The 15,408-nt window shown below is 32.6% G+C and overlaps 1 protein-coding gene across 1 annotated transcript; it reads right to left on the bottom strand.

The window, feature by feature from the left end:
• Positions 1–47: 47 nt before the first annotated feature.
• On the bottom strand, positions 48–6,630 carry LOC141712798 (protein NAR1). Its single transcript, XM_074515869.1, has 11 exons — positions 6,383–6,630; positions 5,948–6,033; positions 5,307–5,460; positions 4,902–5,088; positions 4,663–4,789; positions 3,842–4,010; positions 3,579–3,628; positions 3,318–3,486; positions 1,100–1,226; positions 862–953; positions 48–601 (listed from the first exon to the last, which is right to left on the bottom strand). The coding sequence occupies exons 1-11, from the start codon at positions 6,494–6,496 to the stop codon at positions 449–451; spliced, it is 1,428 nt and encodes a 475-aa protein (XP_074371970.1). The 5' UTR covers positions 6,497–6,630; the 3' UTR covers positions 48–448.
• Between the last annotated feature and the right edge of the window lie 8,778 nt (positions 6,631–15,408).

Raw genomic sequence — 15,408 nt, 5'->3', positions numbered from 1 at the left:
TTTAGAAAAAAAAAAAAGAATAAAGAAATTAGCAAATTGCAAGATAATCAATTCCAAAATTAACTTTTACATCATGATACAAAGTTTTACATACAGAACTTGATGCTAGTAATATTCTCTGGAAACAAATGATCGAATTAATTAAGTATACACGTGTACAGTAATATAACTCCGAGACTTTCATACAGGATAAAAACCTACCCTGCTTTAAAAAATTACAGATCCTTTGCTAGTATTGTACCTTATTTTCATGATAAAGAATATGGCAAGGCACATGAGAATTCACATCGGACCAAAGGTTGCATCCGCATGGCATCTTTAAAATATAAAATCTGGGGCTCTCAAAATTTTAATCCAACTCTCGATATTAGACTGAGCTTTCGAGTAAATTGGGTGGCTTGTTGTTGTAAGTGGCATCATCAACGAATCTTGGAAGAAACAACATAATTCACCAGTTCTGCAGTTGAGAGGTAATACTTTTCACCACAGGATGGTATTCTGTGTGCAAGTGTCTCTTAGCTTGTTCCGATCCAGGTTGCTGGAGCCACTCATCATACAAACTTTTGGCAAGGGGATTGTGGAAAGGATCACTAATTAAAACCTAGAAAACAGAGTGAAGAAAAATCATGATAAGAAACAATACCTTAGAAAATTAACTTCGGGCATAACGTGCATTATGTGCTACAGAAATATATGTAGGCAATAATTGGAGCCCCACTGAGCACTGGTAACTTGGTGTAATTTATTACTAATGTACATGTTCAACCACCGAAAGCAAAGAAATCTTTAAGAAAGATAACTGGCATTGATATACACCCAAACTAACACAAGTACACAATCTAGTAAGAAGCCAAAACTTACATTTTCTATATATTTGGCCTCTAGTGACTGAATTAAATCTTTACCAGACTGACCAGGCTTTGGCTTAATTTGACCTCCACCGTTCAGGCACCCTATAAACAACAGAATACATATATTAAAATTCAAGGCTTCAAGCATGATAAAAAGTACAAAGATTCTTTCTACTAGCTACATGTGTTTTCAGCATTATTTTGCAGTGCTAGGTTTAAATTAAGAAAGAAATATAGATATATATTACCTGAAGGGCAGGCCATGACCTCCAAAAACTGGTAGTCACATTTTCCTATTTTAATTTTCCTGACAATGTTTTGCAGATTCCTAAACCCGTAACACAGTGCAAACTTCAATACAATTTCACCCTCTACCTGCAGTAAACAATAATGGTAGATACTTACATTATACTGAAAACAAGGGTGAAAGTATAAATGTTTAACAGCGCCTGCCTGTTGAAAATTTACAGCATTTGCTAAAATTGCACAGCAGGAGCTGTCGTACATTCAGGCATAGAAGTTCATAATGTCAATTATTTGTTTATTCATCCCCAAAGAGTTAAGACCCGAGCAAACACCGAACTGACTCAAAGTCTAATTTTTCTCTTCTTCCCTAAAGCATTAACTCAAAGTTTCCCTCACACGTGTGAACAAGAGCTCCAAGAATAGAGCTCAAACACATAGTTGCAACTGGCAAGGAAAAAATTTGAATAAAGTGTTGAATCCACAATTCTGAAACTACACTAACCAAAAAGTGTGTGCCAGAATACAAATGAAATATACAAAAATCCTAAACTTAAGCTGTCTTTCTAATTATTCAGCAAATAATAATTTCAGAATAAGAAAAGACCTAGATGTAATCATGTGTAAATTGTAATGATCTAAGAGATGGCATACAAAACGGTTTGTAGAGTTCCATTTGATTGGTCCCAAGGAAGGAGAAGGCACTAGGACCTATGCGAACACCAATAGTAGAGAACATGAATTTATTTATTTAACATCCAAGATTTATGCCTCAGCAAACACCAAATCGACTCAAAGTTTAACTTACCTGTTCTACCCTAAAGCAAAAACCCAAAGTTTCCCTTATACATGTGAACAAAACTTCCGAGACTAGAACTCAAACACATAGTTGCAACTTGCAAGGGAGTAAAAGACTTATCAAACATATACAGTATCAATAATTTTAAGCATCACTAACCAAAAAATAATTTTCCAGAAAATGTTTGGAATATAATGGATCTAGGAGCAACAGTTTAATTAGCCTTCTTCTTAATTAAACAGTAGAGAATAGTTCCCAAAAAAAAAGAAAGGTCTACAAAGTAATTTCCATTAATCTAAGAGATGGCATACGTAAAAATAATCTAGAGGCTCCATATGGTAGATCCAGCAGAAGGAGAAAACAGTAAGCAACCATGCATGCAAGAATGCAACTACCGGGGAATATAACTACATATAGGTTGAGTTGAATATTAAAGTTAAATAAAAACACCAGGAATGCCTATGCATAGATCAACCTTGCTGAAGTAACTAGGAGAAAGAATATAATTTATTTCTTCCTCGTGCTTTCTTATTCTGTTCCAATCTACTGGCAGCTTATAAAGACAAAGCGGAGAATGTTCTCAAATAGGCACTCTTCACCTTTTTATTAATGATAATGAATTCTACGGTAACAAGAAATAGAAGCCCAGCCTCTTATGTGCCTTGCCCAGAGCTATCCCTGGCCTTTACTGATTAGCAATCTTCTGATACAGACAAACTACTCCTTCACAGTTAAGCTATCATCATTATTTGGTTTCCGATTTCCTTGTTTAATATTAATTTTTTCTTGTTTGCAACAAAACCACACCGTAAGCTCAACAAGCCTAGCAGCTGAAGTAAAATAGACTCCCGGACTGGAATTTGAACAAATAACCTCTACTGAATATTACGAAACAAAAAGAAGGAATATACCATGGGAAATAAAAGAAATATTTTTTCCAAATTTCAGATGAACTAGACTTGCTCTATTCTAGGCTTTTTATCTACCAGAAACAATATGTAAGGGATTCCCAAGCTAGACTAGTAGACTGCCTCCGTACCCTATAAAAGATTTGCTCATCCAGTTATCAATACTCATTGTTTAAGTTACGCTTTTTGGTTTGCATTAACAAGGGGCATACTGAACATTATCAAAATTGCAGTCAAACAAACTAGCAGCATTTGAGGCCTTGTATGTCTGGGTGTGGGTGCGGGTGTAGGCACACCGCCCAACTACACACACACTCATCTTATATGTTGTGCAAAGTAGTGTCCACAGTTCACATATAAATAACTTAGACATACTTCTTGGTAACCTAAATAACCTTTTACTTTCATATCATGTTACTTCCATCAACATTATTCTTAGTTTACACGAGGATCCTTAAATATTATCCACTAAAAAGAAAGAAAAAGCTACTAGAACAGTCAACATGTCAAACCTACCTCTAGACTCACTTCACGGAAATCTGAATTCCTTACTGTCTTAAAGACTAGAGGCTCTTGAATATCTTGACCGTAAAGAGTTTTAGCAGCATGTCTGAAAATTGTCTCTGCGTATCCTCCAGAACTTCCACTGACACCATAAAGCTGTCCTTTATCAACATTTGTAAGACTGCAGATATGAGATGATGGTTTATTCATCAAAACTTGCTAAAATGTTTACTAAATAAATACAGAAATCCAAAAATAAATTAAATTTCTCACAGTTGGTCGAGTGGAGACTCTTCCAATGCTTTAAAATCAACTCCTTTAGACTGTAAGAATCAATAACAACAAATAAGATTCGTCACTTGTCCAATTTAACTCTCCGAAAAACAATGACATTTGTGTTTCTACCCTCCTCTTCACCCTTATTGCTTAGTTTGGGGTTGGAAACCAACTTCTATCAGATGTTTGTGCAAACAAGAAATGGAAGTATTATGGTGACAGCAAGAGATTATAAAGTTAAAACTGAACTTTTGTCATACCTGTATTAATTCTAGAACTTCTCCAGATGTCAACACCGAATCTACCTCTGTTATGTTTACAATAGGCCCATCACCATGAGATTCAACACCAAAGACAAAGTCATCCCTTGAAGCCTCAAGCTTTTTGTCATAACAGGGCATCACTGTCACATGGTAGATATCTTCAGGCCTGCTAGCCAAATGTTCAATAATCAACCAAGAACACATACCCAACTGCTATATCTATAAATGTTGCTTTTATGCGTACAAAGACCAATTAAAAAATACAAAGACCAAACTAAAAATCAGCAATAACAAATAATGAATAACTACTTGAACATATATACACTCACACACACAAAATACTGGGAAAAAAAAAGGCTTCTGCACAACACATAAGAGTAGATTTAAGCCAATATTTTAAAATGCTGCATTTATTTCTAAACCATGGTCCCAACTCCCAATAGACTTATGCTCCTTTCTCTCTATAAAAAATCCTAAACTTGCGCATATAAAGAGTAAGATAGTCATAAGTTTGTTTCTGCACGAGGCTTGCTTAGTTACACTCGGAAATAAAACTTAGATAAAGTAAAATTATCTTTCCATGACAAGTGCACATTCTAATACTAGATGATAGAGGAAACAATTGGGTAGTCCCCAACTCACGTGTTGGCATTATTTACAGTCAAGAGGTACAACCTTTTCAATCACAGGTGAACTGTTTTTGATCCATTTAAACTTGTCAAACACATACTTGTTGAACTTTCAGATCGTAATCTTGATACTAAATATATTAGATTGCAAACCAGTATAACATACAGCGCCCAAACAGAAAAATTCACCTGATAGACATCTTCTGGCTCAAGTGTTGCTTAATGATTGCTCCCATGGTTTGTTGAGGGCTCTTAACAGAAGAAATATAAGGCAGAATATATGAGCCGAGCGTTTTTTCAGCATAGCATATCCAACCTGGTACAGTACCAAAAATATATAACACATTCTTAACCAATTACCATGATTAACTAAACTAAAAGCTCCCAAAGACTTGGCAGCAAACAGAACTATAAAGATTAATGAATACCAGGACATGCAGAGGATATCATGGGTACCAATGATTTACTTTTATCATCACCAGACGAATGGCTTTGCTTGTAACGTGTAATAAATTCATTACACGATTCTATGAGTACCAAGTCTCGGCTGCAGCAGGTATCAAACAGAGTCCTAACTCCTAAAGACTTAAAAAATGTAGTTAGTCTTTTAAACACCTGAAAATTGAAAAAAAGTCAAACTATTAGGAAATTATGTTGGCAATATGCACCAATTCTTTTTTTTTTCTTTTAGCAATTTTAAATAATAAGACAGGACTGCAAATTCACAAACATGTACAATACAACAATAACATTGACACTCATGCTATACTTGATCATATAACATTTAACACACTAGGAAAACTATATAAGTTACAAACTTCAATATTTCACACCTGCAAGGGAGAAAGCCCAAAGTACTCTGCAAGGGAAGCCCTGGATTGGGGAGACAAAGATACAATAACAGTCTTCCCTTTATCAATACTAGAAAGAAACTCATCCAAACTCTGCTTCTCAAGCATAACCGTCTCTGCAGAAGTTATGCAACCACTGTACAGACCATCAAAAAAATATTCAAGTTCAACACCTTAAAAAAGGTACAAAAACATTTAACTCAAAACAAGAATCAACACAATACAACAAACTAGAGCAAGACACAGCCCAAAACCTAATATTTTCATCAATTGACAAGCTAAACAATATCAACAATCATGTAACTTTAGCTACTGATGAGGGTAAAACAGTAGCAGATTTTTATTTATTTTTTTGAAAGGAGGGTAAACAGTAGACATGTAGTTAGACCAGTCATCTCATGTAGGCATGATTGTAATTAATAATATTCCAATGGTTCACCTTCCGAGACCTAAATAGTCTATATCCAGTAACCGAAAAGTTAGTCTTCTTTAATAACATAACATATTCCCACATGAGGCCTACAGCAACTAACAAACTTCAATCCAAATAACTAAAACTTCACCAACAACAAAACCAGCCTACCAAGAATAGCATTATTAAGACTTCAAAGAGAGTGATTTACCTGCACGCTAAACAATCCTTGAGCGATATCTTCACGGGCTCAACTTGCATTTGTTTAGGAGCAATCGCAACTTTCGAGCCATTGTTCTTTAAGATGAAGACAACAAATTCAGAGAAACAACATATCAGAGTCATCCCAAAAACCAAACCACAAGTACAAGACAATAAATTCAGAGCAAAAACACATCAGGGTCATCCCCAAAATTAAAAACCAAAACTTGCCCACTTACCATTTACATAAAATAAAAAACAAAAACCCACATAATAAAGTCAAAAACAAAACTTTTAAGGTTGTCGAAACAAGAAAACAAAGAGTGAATTTGAGTAAAACAAGAAGAAGAAACAGTAAATTAAAAAAGCTTTCAAAGAAGAATCAAATTATAGAGCTAATAAATACAATAAACAGATTAAAAAAAAAAAGAATGAGGAAAATTACCACCAATCTATTGGAAGTGGATTTAGAGTTGAGAGAAACAACACAGCCTTGAGAAGGAGCTATGTAATCATTAAGGTCTCCTATTCTTAACGTTGCTGAGAATTTCTCAGACATCCTCTTCTTGTTTTTCTTCTTCTTTATAAGTAAGTTATATATGTGATTCTGTGGAGGTGTGTTACACTTTCGGACTTTCTCCAACCATCTGGGTTTCTCTTTTATTTTCCTGATTTCTGTCTTTCTGTTTTTGAAAACAAAAATATTGTTCCGAATTAATCTCTATGCATTCTATTGCAAACAAACCATTATCCATAGCTTAATTAAATTTAACCATAAATTGAATAAAGTTAAATATAAATATAATTATGTCAAAATAATTTAAAATATTAAAATGCATCCGATTTTTACTCCTATTAATCCTAAACCAGTACCTTAAAACCAGTATTTTAACCGATAGTTAGTTAATAAAATGAGAATATTTTAAATTATATAACTTTATTTCAGGGGTTTCATAATTTTTAACGATGATATAATATTAGATAATTATGTTAAAATAATAATTTAATTAAGTGAGAGCAATTAAGAAATTTCATCAATTACCGATCGACTTCCAAAATTTTAATATTCCGTCTATTATAATTTAGTACATATATAATATATTTTTGTTAAATATAATTGACCGTAATATTTATAGAAACGGAGGTGTTTTAGTAGAAGAAAATTAAAAAAGTAATGTGTTTGAGTTAAAAAATGTGATTGATTTATATTGATGGTATAAACATAGTTAGCCACCTATAATATATACATGTGATAAATAATATAATATTTAATTTTAATTTTAATCAAATAATAAATTAATTGGCAGTTACAATAAATATTGTTTTAGAATTTAATTAAATAAAATAAAATTACTAGAATAAGTTGAATATAATATCAATTAGAATAATATAGATCTCAATATGAAATTAGAATTTAAATTGATGGAAAAAGTTGATTTTCATTTCAATCGAAAAAATACCGAGTCAGTTTGAATTAGAATTTAAATTGGTAAAGGAAATTGCTTCAATATCAATTAGGATTAGAATTGACCGACTAATGACCGACCAATTAAAATTTTAATAATTAAGTAAGGGTAATTTAGTAAAATAGTATAATTATTAAGTAAGGGTAATTATGTAAATTAACAAAAGACCGTATCAACCAAACTTTTAATATTTCGTCTATTATAAGATACTATAGATAGATTTCATATTAGCGTATTGGAGTAGCATATAATTTATAAATAGATGACACTTTTTTTAAAAAAAATGAGAAAAAATGTTGAAACTTTGCATAATTAAATTAATGATTCATAATCTATAATAAAATGAGATCTATCATTTTGAAAAAATTAATTTTCATAATTTCATAATTTTTCTTTTACTTTAACTCAACAATTTTACCTCACAATAAACCAATATGACCTAACATAAAATTTAGTAAACACTAGTTTAAAACTCCTGCACACTTACGTTACTACTATCTTAATTTTTAATTTAATTTGAGTTTATCTTAATTTTTAATTTAATTTGAGTTTATCTTAATTTTTAATTTAATATGAGTTGAAATTTTTATTATAATATTATATGGTTTTGAATTGAATTCTTGATATCCTTATGATTTTGAATATCATATTTATAGCAAGTTTATAGCTTATCCTAGTATTCTAATAGCAAGCTTTTGCAATATGTGTGTGTATACATATATATTACTAATATGGTTTTGCAGATGACATGTAATAAAAGTAACCTTGCATAATTTATATCGTATTAATTATGGCCTGATTTGGTCCGAAAATGAAACTCGATTAATAAAGTCCCGTAATTAATATAACATTAATTGGGCTCTAAAGGCCTACAAACAGAGAATTTATTATTAAATTTGTAGGTCATAAATCAGCCCAGATTATAGTTGAGAATATAAGTTTAAATCAGACTCGAACTCATAAAAGAGTAGTCCTCAAGATATACATACAATCTCATGAGGAAGCAAATCCGACTCCAAAATCCATTCTAAATCTGAGACTTGTCCACCAAGTCCCCTAACCCAATCTAACTCAAGGCTGCCCACGCCTATATAAAGGGTCTCACCCTATGTTTTTTACCTAATATTTGGCATAGAGTAAAGTACATAGACATCTTGTAAAGGCAGAGTCGAGTCACGAAACGCGAGAGCAGTCAATCAAGGGTCTTGAGCTCACGATCCCTAGCATTAATTACAACCTAGTTTTTTACCCATAACAACAGAAGTCAAATATTATGATAGACTTGATCTATCAGCAAGCTAACTTTTATTTGAGATGTTTTCATCGAGCTTACAGTTACTGCCAGGAATAATTCAAGATTAACCAAAATTGTGGTTTTCAAGAAGAATAGATAGGAATGAGTTTTGTAAGAATTCTATGATATATTTAACGTGCTTAAATATATTAGAACTCTTTATTTATTGAAACTCTTTTAAACAAAATCGATTCCTATTTTTTAGTAAGTTGTTTATAACGTTTTATCATTCAAACAACTTGCTTCTAGATCGGTATTTAATTTAAACTAAAGATAGAAGTTTTAAAATATTTTCTAATATATCTTATTTTAGTTTAAACGTATTTTAGATTATCTTAACATCTAAAATTAAAACAAACTAACCGTGAGCCTTGGTCAAGATCGAAAGTTGTGTTAACTATTTGAAAGTTAACTTGATCTATATATACACTTGGGTATACTTTCTTTTGAGGTTGATCCACGAATTATACACCATACCATATGAGAAAATACAACTTCGCATTCTTTGAATATTTTATTATTGAGCTCTAACATATACGCGTATATCGATATGCATAGAGTTTATAGTTTCAATTGTAATTTCCATTTAAGCTTTTATTATTTAAGGTATAAAAATTTGTTACTAAGTAGTTGAGCTCGGATAACAAGGATTCAGGGAGTTAGATTACTAGAAAAGACTATACAGGTTTGGTATAGGGTTTAGAGGGCAATCCACTCAAGGTAACAAGTGTTATCAACAAGTTGCTATCAGGAATAAGGGATAAATGGAGATATATTATTGAATCTTGTTATATTATCATTTCAATAATTATAATATATTCTCTTACTAAGTTGGTAAGAAAGCAGGTGGTAGAACATTAGACATAGGGGTCCAACCTGACTAAAACTCTTTGTGTTATTTACTTGCTATTATTTATTTCCTGCATTGCATATCGAGTGTCAGTTTGCAGATAACATATTTTAAAATCTAACAACAAGATGTCTGATAGTTTGATAAATATTCAGTAACTTTTTAAAATCATTTTTAGTTAGCCATAACACCTATTCACCCCCCTTTAGGTGTAGAATTTTACTTGGTATCCGAGTTTTGATATACTAACATTTCTGTAACAGGAAAAGTATCGATCTAATGGCTGACTTATTTTTTTGGAAAGACTGATTTGAGGAATCATATTCTCACCGGAGCTGATAACTACAACGGGTGGAAGAGACAAATGAAAACTCACCTATCCAGAATTTCACATATCTAAAGAGTTGTTCACAAAGGTCCATACGAGTTTAAAGATGATACAAGTAAAGTAAAGAATGTTAATGCGCTCACTCCCGACGAGCTGTTAAAAGATTGGCTACAATGGAAAAGAAAGGAGCATGCTTATCATGGGTCTAAATTAATCTAAATATGACAAAGTTTCTTCTTTCAAGACTACAAAAAAAAATTGGGATGCTCTTGAAACATATCATGAACGATTCAAAGCATTGAGAAAGGTGAAACTTAGTGCTTTAATGAAATTTTTTGGAAATTTCAAGTCTGAAGATGGTGAAACTATCAAAGAAGCTCAAGCAAGGTTTTAGAACATAATCAATGATCTACAAAGATTGGGAAAGAAGATTTCACAAGAGAAGATCAACATGAAATTACTTAACTTGGTTCCATTTATTTATCAATCCAAGATTATAGCTTTGGAATCTGCGGTAAATGCTGATACAATGGATCATCTTACAATCTTCGCTAAGTTGGAGCAATTTGAAACAAGAATTGAAGCTAAGTAGTCTGGACGTGTCAATCTACCAACGAAGAAAATGAAGAATCTAGCTCTGCACTCTTGTGTTAGCAAATTGGTTATTAACAATTAAAATATTATTATTTTATTTTAGTAGTAGAATTGCTCGTGATATTTTTGGAGAATGAGGTGTTTTAGTCGAAATAAATTGAGAAAAGGTAACATATTTTAGTTGAAAAATATAATTTGTATTTTAGCTGAAAAAAGTAATTGGTTGAAAAAGTTAACTTAGTTGAAAAAGTGTAATATCCCGTGATTTTTATGATAATATTAATAATAGAATAAAAAAAAATTAAAATTAGATAAAGATTAAGATTTAAAAATTGGATTAGACTAACGGGCCTAAAATTTGGATCATATTCTAATATGGATAATTTGTAGTTTAAGATATAGGTTTTTTTATCATTATAAATATATCTTATTCGTCTTCCTCGTTTTTAATATCAAAATTCGTAGGGCCTTATTACATAAAAATCAGCAGTCTTGTAAAATTCTTAGATTATTCATCGTAAATCAAAATTTTTAATTTTAGACTTTTCGGAAAGGTTTTTTCATTCTCTTCAACTTTCGTGTTTCCCAAGAAAACGTCGTTTAGAGGGTTAAATAGAGTAAATTCAGACCTGGTTAGGTTTTGACGTAAGTTTTTTGTAATAACCCCAATTTTTGGAAATTTTTGAAACCCTTATGAATAGTGTTTTTGCTGAATGAGAAAACTTTTCATGCCACACTATGTAGGGGTTCTGTTATGGATATTCTGAGATTTTATTAGTACTCTATATGGTATATAAGTGTATGTAAATATCGTCAGAATCCAATTCCGAACACTTTGATTTTTCCCGGAAATCCACTAGATACGGAAAGAATTGAGTATAAGGTAACAGGATAAAAAGGATTTAAATTAAAGAATTATAAGAGAGGATCATAAAAGGATTATAATGTATTGAGAAAGGTTAAGGAAACCCAAGTAATAAGATCCCGGGTATGATCCCTCAAACGATAAACGAAAGCGAAAGTTAAGCGAACCGTATAACAGATCAGCGGTCATTAGGCAAACAATTAGGAAGTTAATCAAGGAGGTTAGGGATGATGAGGTCATCCAACCAATAAGAAGAGGGCAAGTAAGGGATGATGACATCACAAAGTGACATAAGCATGACATAGGAGGGAAGGAGGTGTGGATGAATGATAACCACACAAAGTTCAAGGTTAATAAGGTAATTAACCAAAATCAAAACAAAAACAACCAAGGCAAATCAAAACAAATCACAAAACACAAAACCCTCCATTTTCTTCATGAAGCTCTCGGCTTCTTTTATAAAAAAATGAAGATCCAAGGTCCACCACTTACTATTTGGCAAGGTATTTATCTAAGCTTCCCCATGGATAGTTACATACTTCCTATAAGTTTAAGCTTCTAATTCCAAGTCAATCTTTTTTTATAAATCAAGGAAGAAGATGGTGAATAGTACTTCTTGAAATTAATTTTTGTGTTCTTGATTTCTTTGAAAGATCAAGCTTGTAGGAGGTTAGATTAAGGCTTCCATGGGCATTCCAAGGATCTTTCATGGATTAAAAGCTTCAAGGAAGGTATAACTCTTCATGATCTTAGTCTTAAGTTTTGTTGTTTAGATTTCCTAATGTTTAGATGATGGGTTAGTGTAATGGGTGTGTAATCATGTTTAAAGCTTGTTATGAGTAGTTTAGTTGATGAGAGGCATGATTATTGTGTGTTTAGAGATTGGTTGGTTTTGTGATATTTTTGGAGTTGGAAGTCTTGGTTATTAGTTAATGAACTTAAGTAAACTCTTAGTTTATAATTGAGAAATAAGTATGAATTGGTAATGTTGAGTTGTTGGGGCTGTTATGGTGAGGTATGGATGGAGTTTTGATTGGGTTGTGATTGTGGGTTGAATTGTGGATTGATTTGGAATGGTATAAATTTGGGAAATCGCGTAAACATAGCCGTCGTAATGCCCAATTTACCGTAGACTGTTTTTGTTCTTAACATCAGAACCCTTGAACTCACTGTTAGGTTTTTACCATTGCCATGTTTAGATAGTTCATGTTACGAGCTTCGTTTTGATATGTAGTTCGTTTGATTCCGATGTACGGTTTAGGAGAAACGACCGTTTTAAGTAACGGCGTTTCGCGACCTAACCATTACCCCTCGCCTTACTTTGAAACATAGGTTAAAGACCTAAAAGGACTAATTGGAGTATGAAACAATTATATAAAGTGTATTAGGCAGTTGGTAAGACACTCCCGAAAGAATCGCCTTAAAACCCGTAATGGTTAATTTATTAAAAATGGTGGAGCCGAGGGTACTCGAGCGACTTAAGAGAATCAGTAAGCGCAAAGCGAGCGTTAGAGTCTAAATTGGTTAAAGTATAGATTTATAAGTGACTTTGGTTTAATTCCAACTTATATGTTATTTATAGGTTACCAGACTCGTCCCAAGCCATTTATAACCCCCAGTCACTCAGGCAAGTTTTCTACCCGTTATACTGTTGTTGTGATGTATATGTGTATATGCATGATCTTGCGATAAATGCATATTTATTATTAGCAAATTCTTGCGATATATTGTAGCATGTGATATGGTATATATGCATGCCTGTTTCATATTCTTGATATCTAATTGTTGATTCATTGCTTATAAACTGCATAATACCTATGCTAGAGATAAGCAGTAGTTGTGTATACCCTTAGTATAGGGGACCCAAAGGTGAACATTTTTCTAAACCGGGAGTCGATGTTCCCGAGTATATTATATATATATAGAAATAGTTTTTAAAACTATGAATCAAATAAGGTTTATTCGATAACTTTATTTTATTAATGAATATTATTTTGAATATTCATTCGAGGACATATGACTCCGCTTATTTTATTTATTGAATATTATTTTGAATAATCATTCGAGGGCTTATGACTCCGTTTATTTTATTAATGAATATTATTTTGAATATTCATTCGAGGGCTTATGACTCCGAGTTATTTACTAATTAATATTCTTTATTTTATTAAAGAATAATGTGTCGGTAATCAAACTTACTTTTGATTATTCAAATAAAGATAGTACTTTCATATAAGTATATCTTTGGTTATTTAATATCCATTTCAAGTATAAGTTTTACAACTTCTACTTCGAATATTTTTATAAGGATTATCTTTATGAGAATATTATTTAAATAATAATATTCAGATATTTTCTAATATATCGGGACTGATTTACTTTAATAAATCAGCATTACTCCAAACACTCTTTAAAGTGTTTCCGAGTCTTCAAAATGATTTTTAAAGGTTAGAGCGCATCCCAAAACTTGTTTTCAAATTTAAGATCTTCCTTTTTGAAGGGGACTTGAATACTCGCTCAAAAATCTAAGGGATCCGGCTCTGTGGTGTATTTTATATTCGCAACAAGGTTGCTGTTTTGATAAATGAATTGATTACTTACCCAACACTCGGGAAGTAAAATTCTTGGAACAAGTTAATCCATTAACAGGCATCGCCTGGGAAATATCGGTGAGTTTTCCTTTCCAACTAGATACGACTTCTTGGTGGAGCCGTATCAACAAGTTTCTACTTGGGGAAAGGGGGGACGAGCTTTACGTTTCAGAGTCATGGATTTCATCTGAACTAGGAGTGGCGTAAGTGGTCGAGTGGCGCCGGCCCAGCCTTATTATATTGGCCCAAAATGGCCTGGAAGTTCCGCTAAGACGGTCCATTCCTTAGGAGTCCAGTGTTCGGTTGACAAGTAAATCCAACAGGTTCTTCTCTACATGTAGAAAATGGTGGGGTTGTACTACTACGACTGATCATCGTAAGTGGTCTTCCTGGCGCGGCAAACTCCCGTAATGAGTTCATCATCCAATTGGATATTTCTGCAACACTACCCAGAGCACTTCGATAGAAAGGCTACGATTGGGCGATTGTTGAGTGTTGGCAGGGTCGAGTTTTCAAAATGATGTTTGCATCAAATGAAGTATCTCGTAACTTCATTTTATTTTGATGATATTGTAAAGATTGATTCTATACAAGTTTTGTCTTGTAGCTTAATCTATGGGATGAACTAATTATAACTTGAACGGTGGTAGTTCAAGTAGTATTCGGAAAAGATATAAGTATATTGGAGTATCTTGTAACTTCATCTTTTAAACTTATATCTAGTAAATGATTATCTTATGCATGACAAAGATTTTCAGAAAAACGTTGAGACAAGGTTAGATATATGAGATCACCTTGCAACGATATTTTTATACAGTTATAAACTGGAACTCTGTGTATATTATGCATGGAAGAGGACTTCCAAGATTTTGAAAAGTATATATACATATATACTGAATATTTTGCGACTTCATCGCATTAAGATATCAAACTTGGTTCATTTCTTTTGACCAAGACTTTCATGAGTACTATGAGAAAGCTCATATATTGTTAATCATTATACATATTATTTTGGTGGGCTTGCTGCTCACCCTTGTTTTCTTCTTTCATCACACAACAACAGATAGAAAGGATGAACAGGACCAAGCTCCCGATTCGCGAGCGGATAGGAAACGTTCCGCAGTCCTCTGGAAGCATTGATGCCACCGTAGCTGAGGTAGGAGCTACCAATAGGCTAGGTTTTCAACTATTGATGAACCAGACTTATGTATAATATGAATTGTAATAATGGCAAGGAATATGTAAATTTATTCAGAACCCTTTTAAGGTGTAACGGTTTATAATTGTGGAATATAAGGACTTGTGTTTTTTGAGTATTCATCTCTGAAACTATAACTTGTGGTGTGTGTGTTTATTGTGGGGTCACAGTACAGAGTAGTTAATTGTTTATTAAGATTGGGTGTTATTAAGGGAAATGGAACTCGTGACAACCCGGATCCCCGACCCCGGATTTGGGGGTGTTACATTTTTGATCGATCTTGCT

The sequence above is a fragment of the Apium graveolens genome, chromosome 3 (genome assembly GCF_009905375.1).
Source record: "Apium graveolens cultivar Ventura chromosome 3, ASM990537v1, whole genome shotgun sequence".
Lineage (NCBI taxonomy): Eukaryota > Viridiplantae > Streptophyta > Magnoliopsida > Apiales > Apiaceae > Apium > Apium graveolens.
This window is presented reverse-complemented; position numbering and strand designations above follow the sequence as displayed.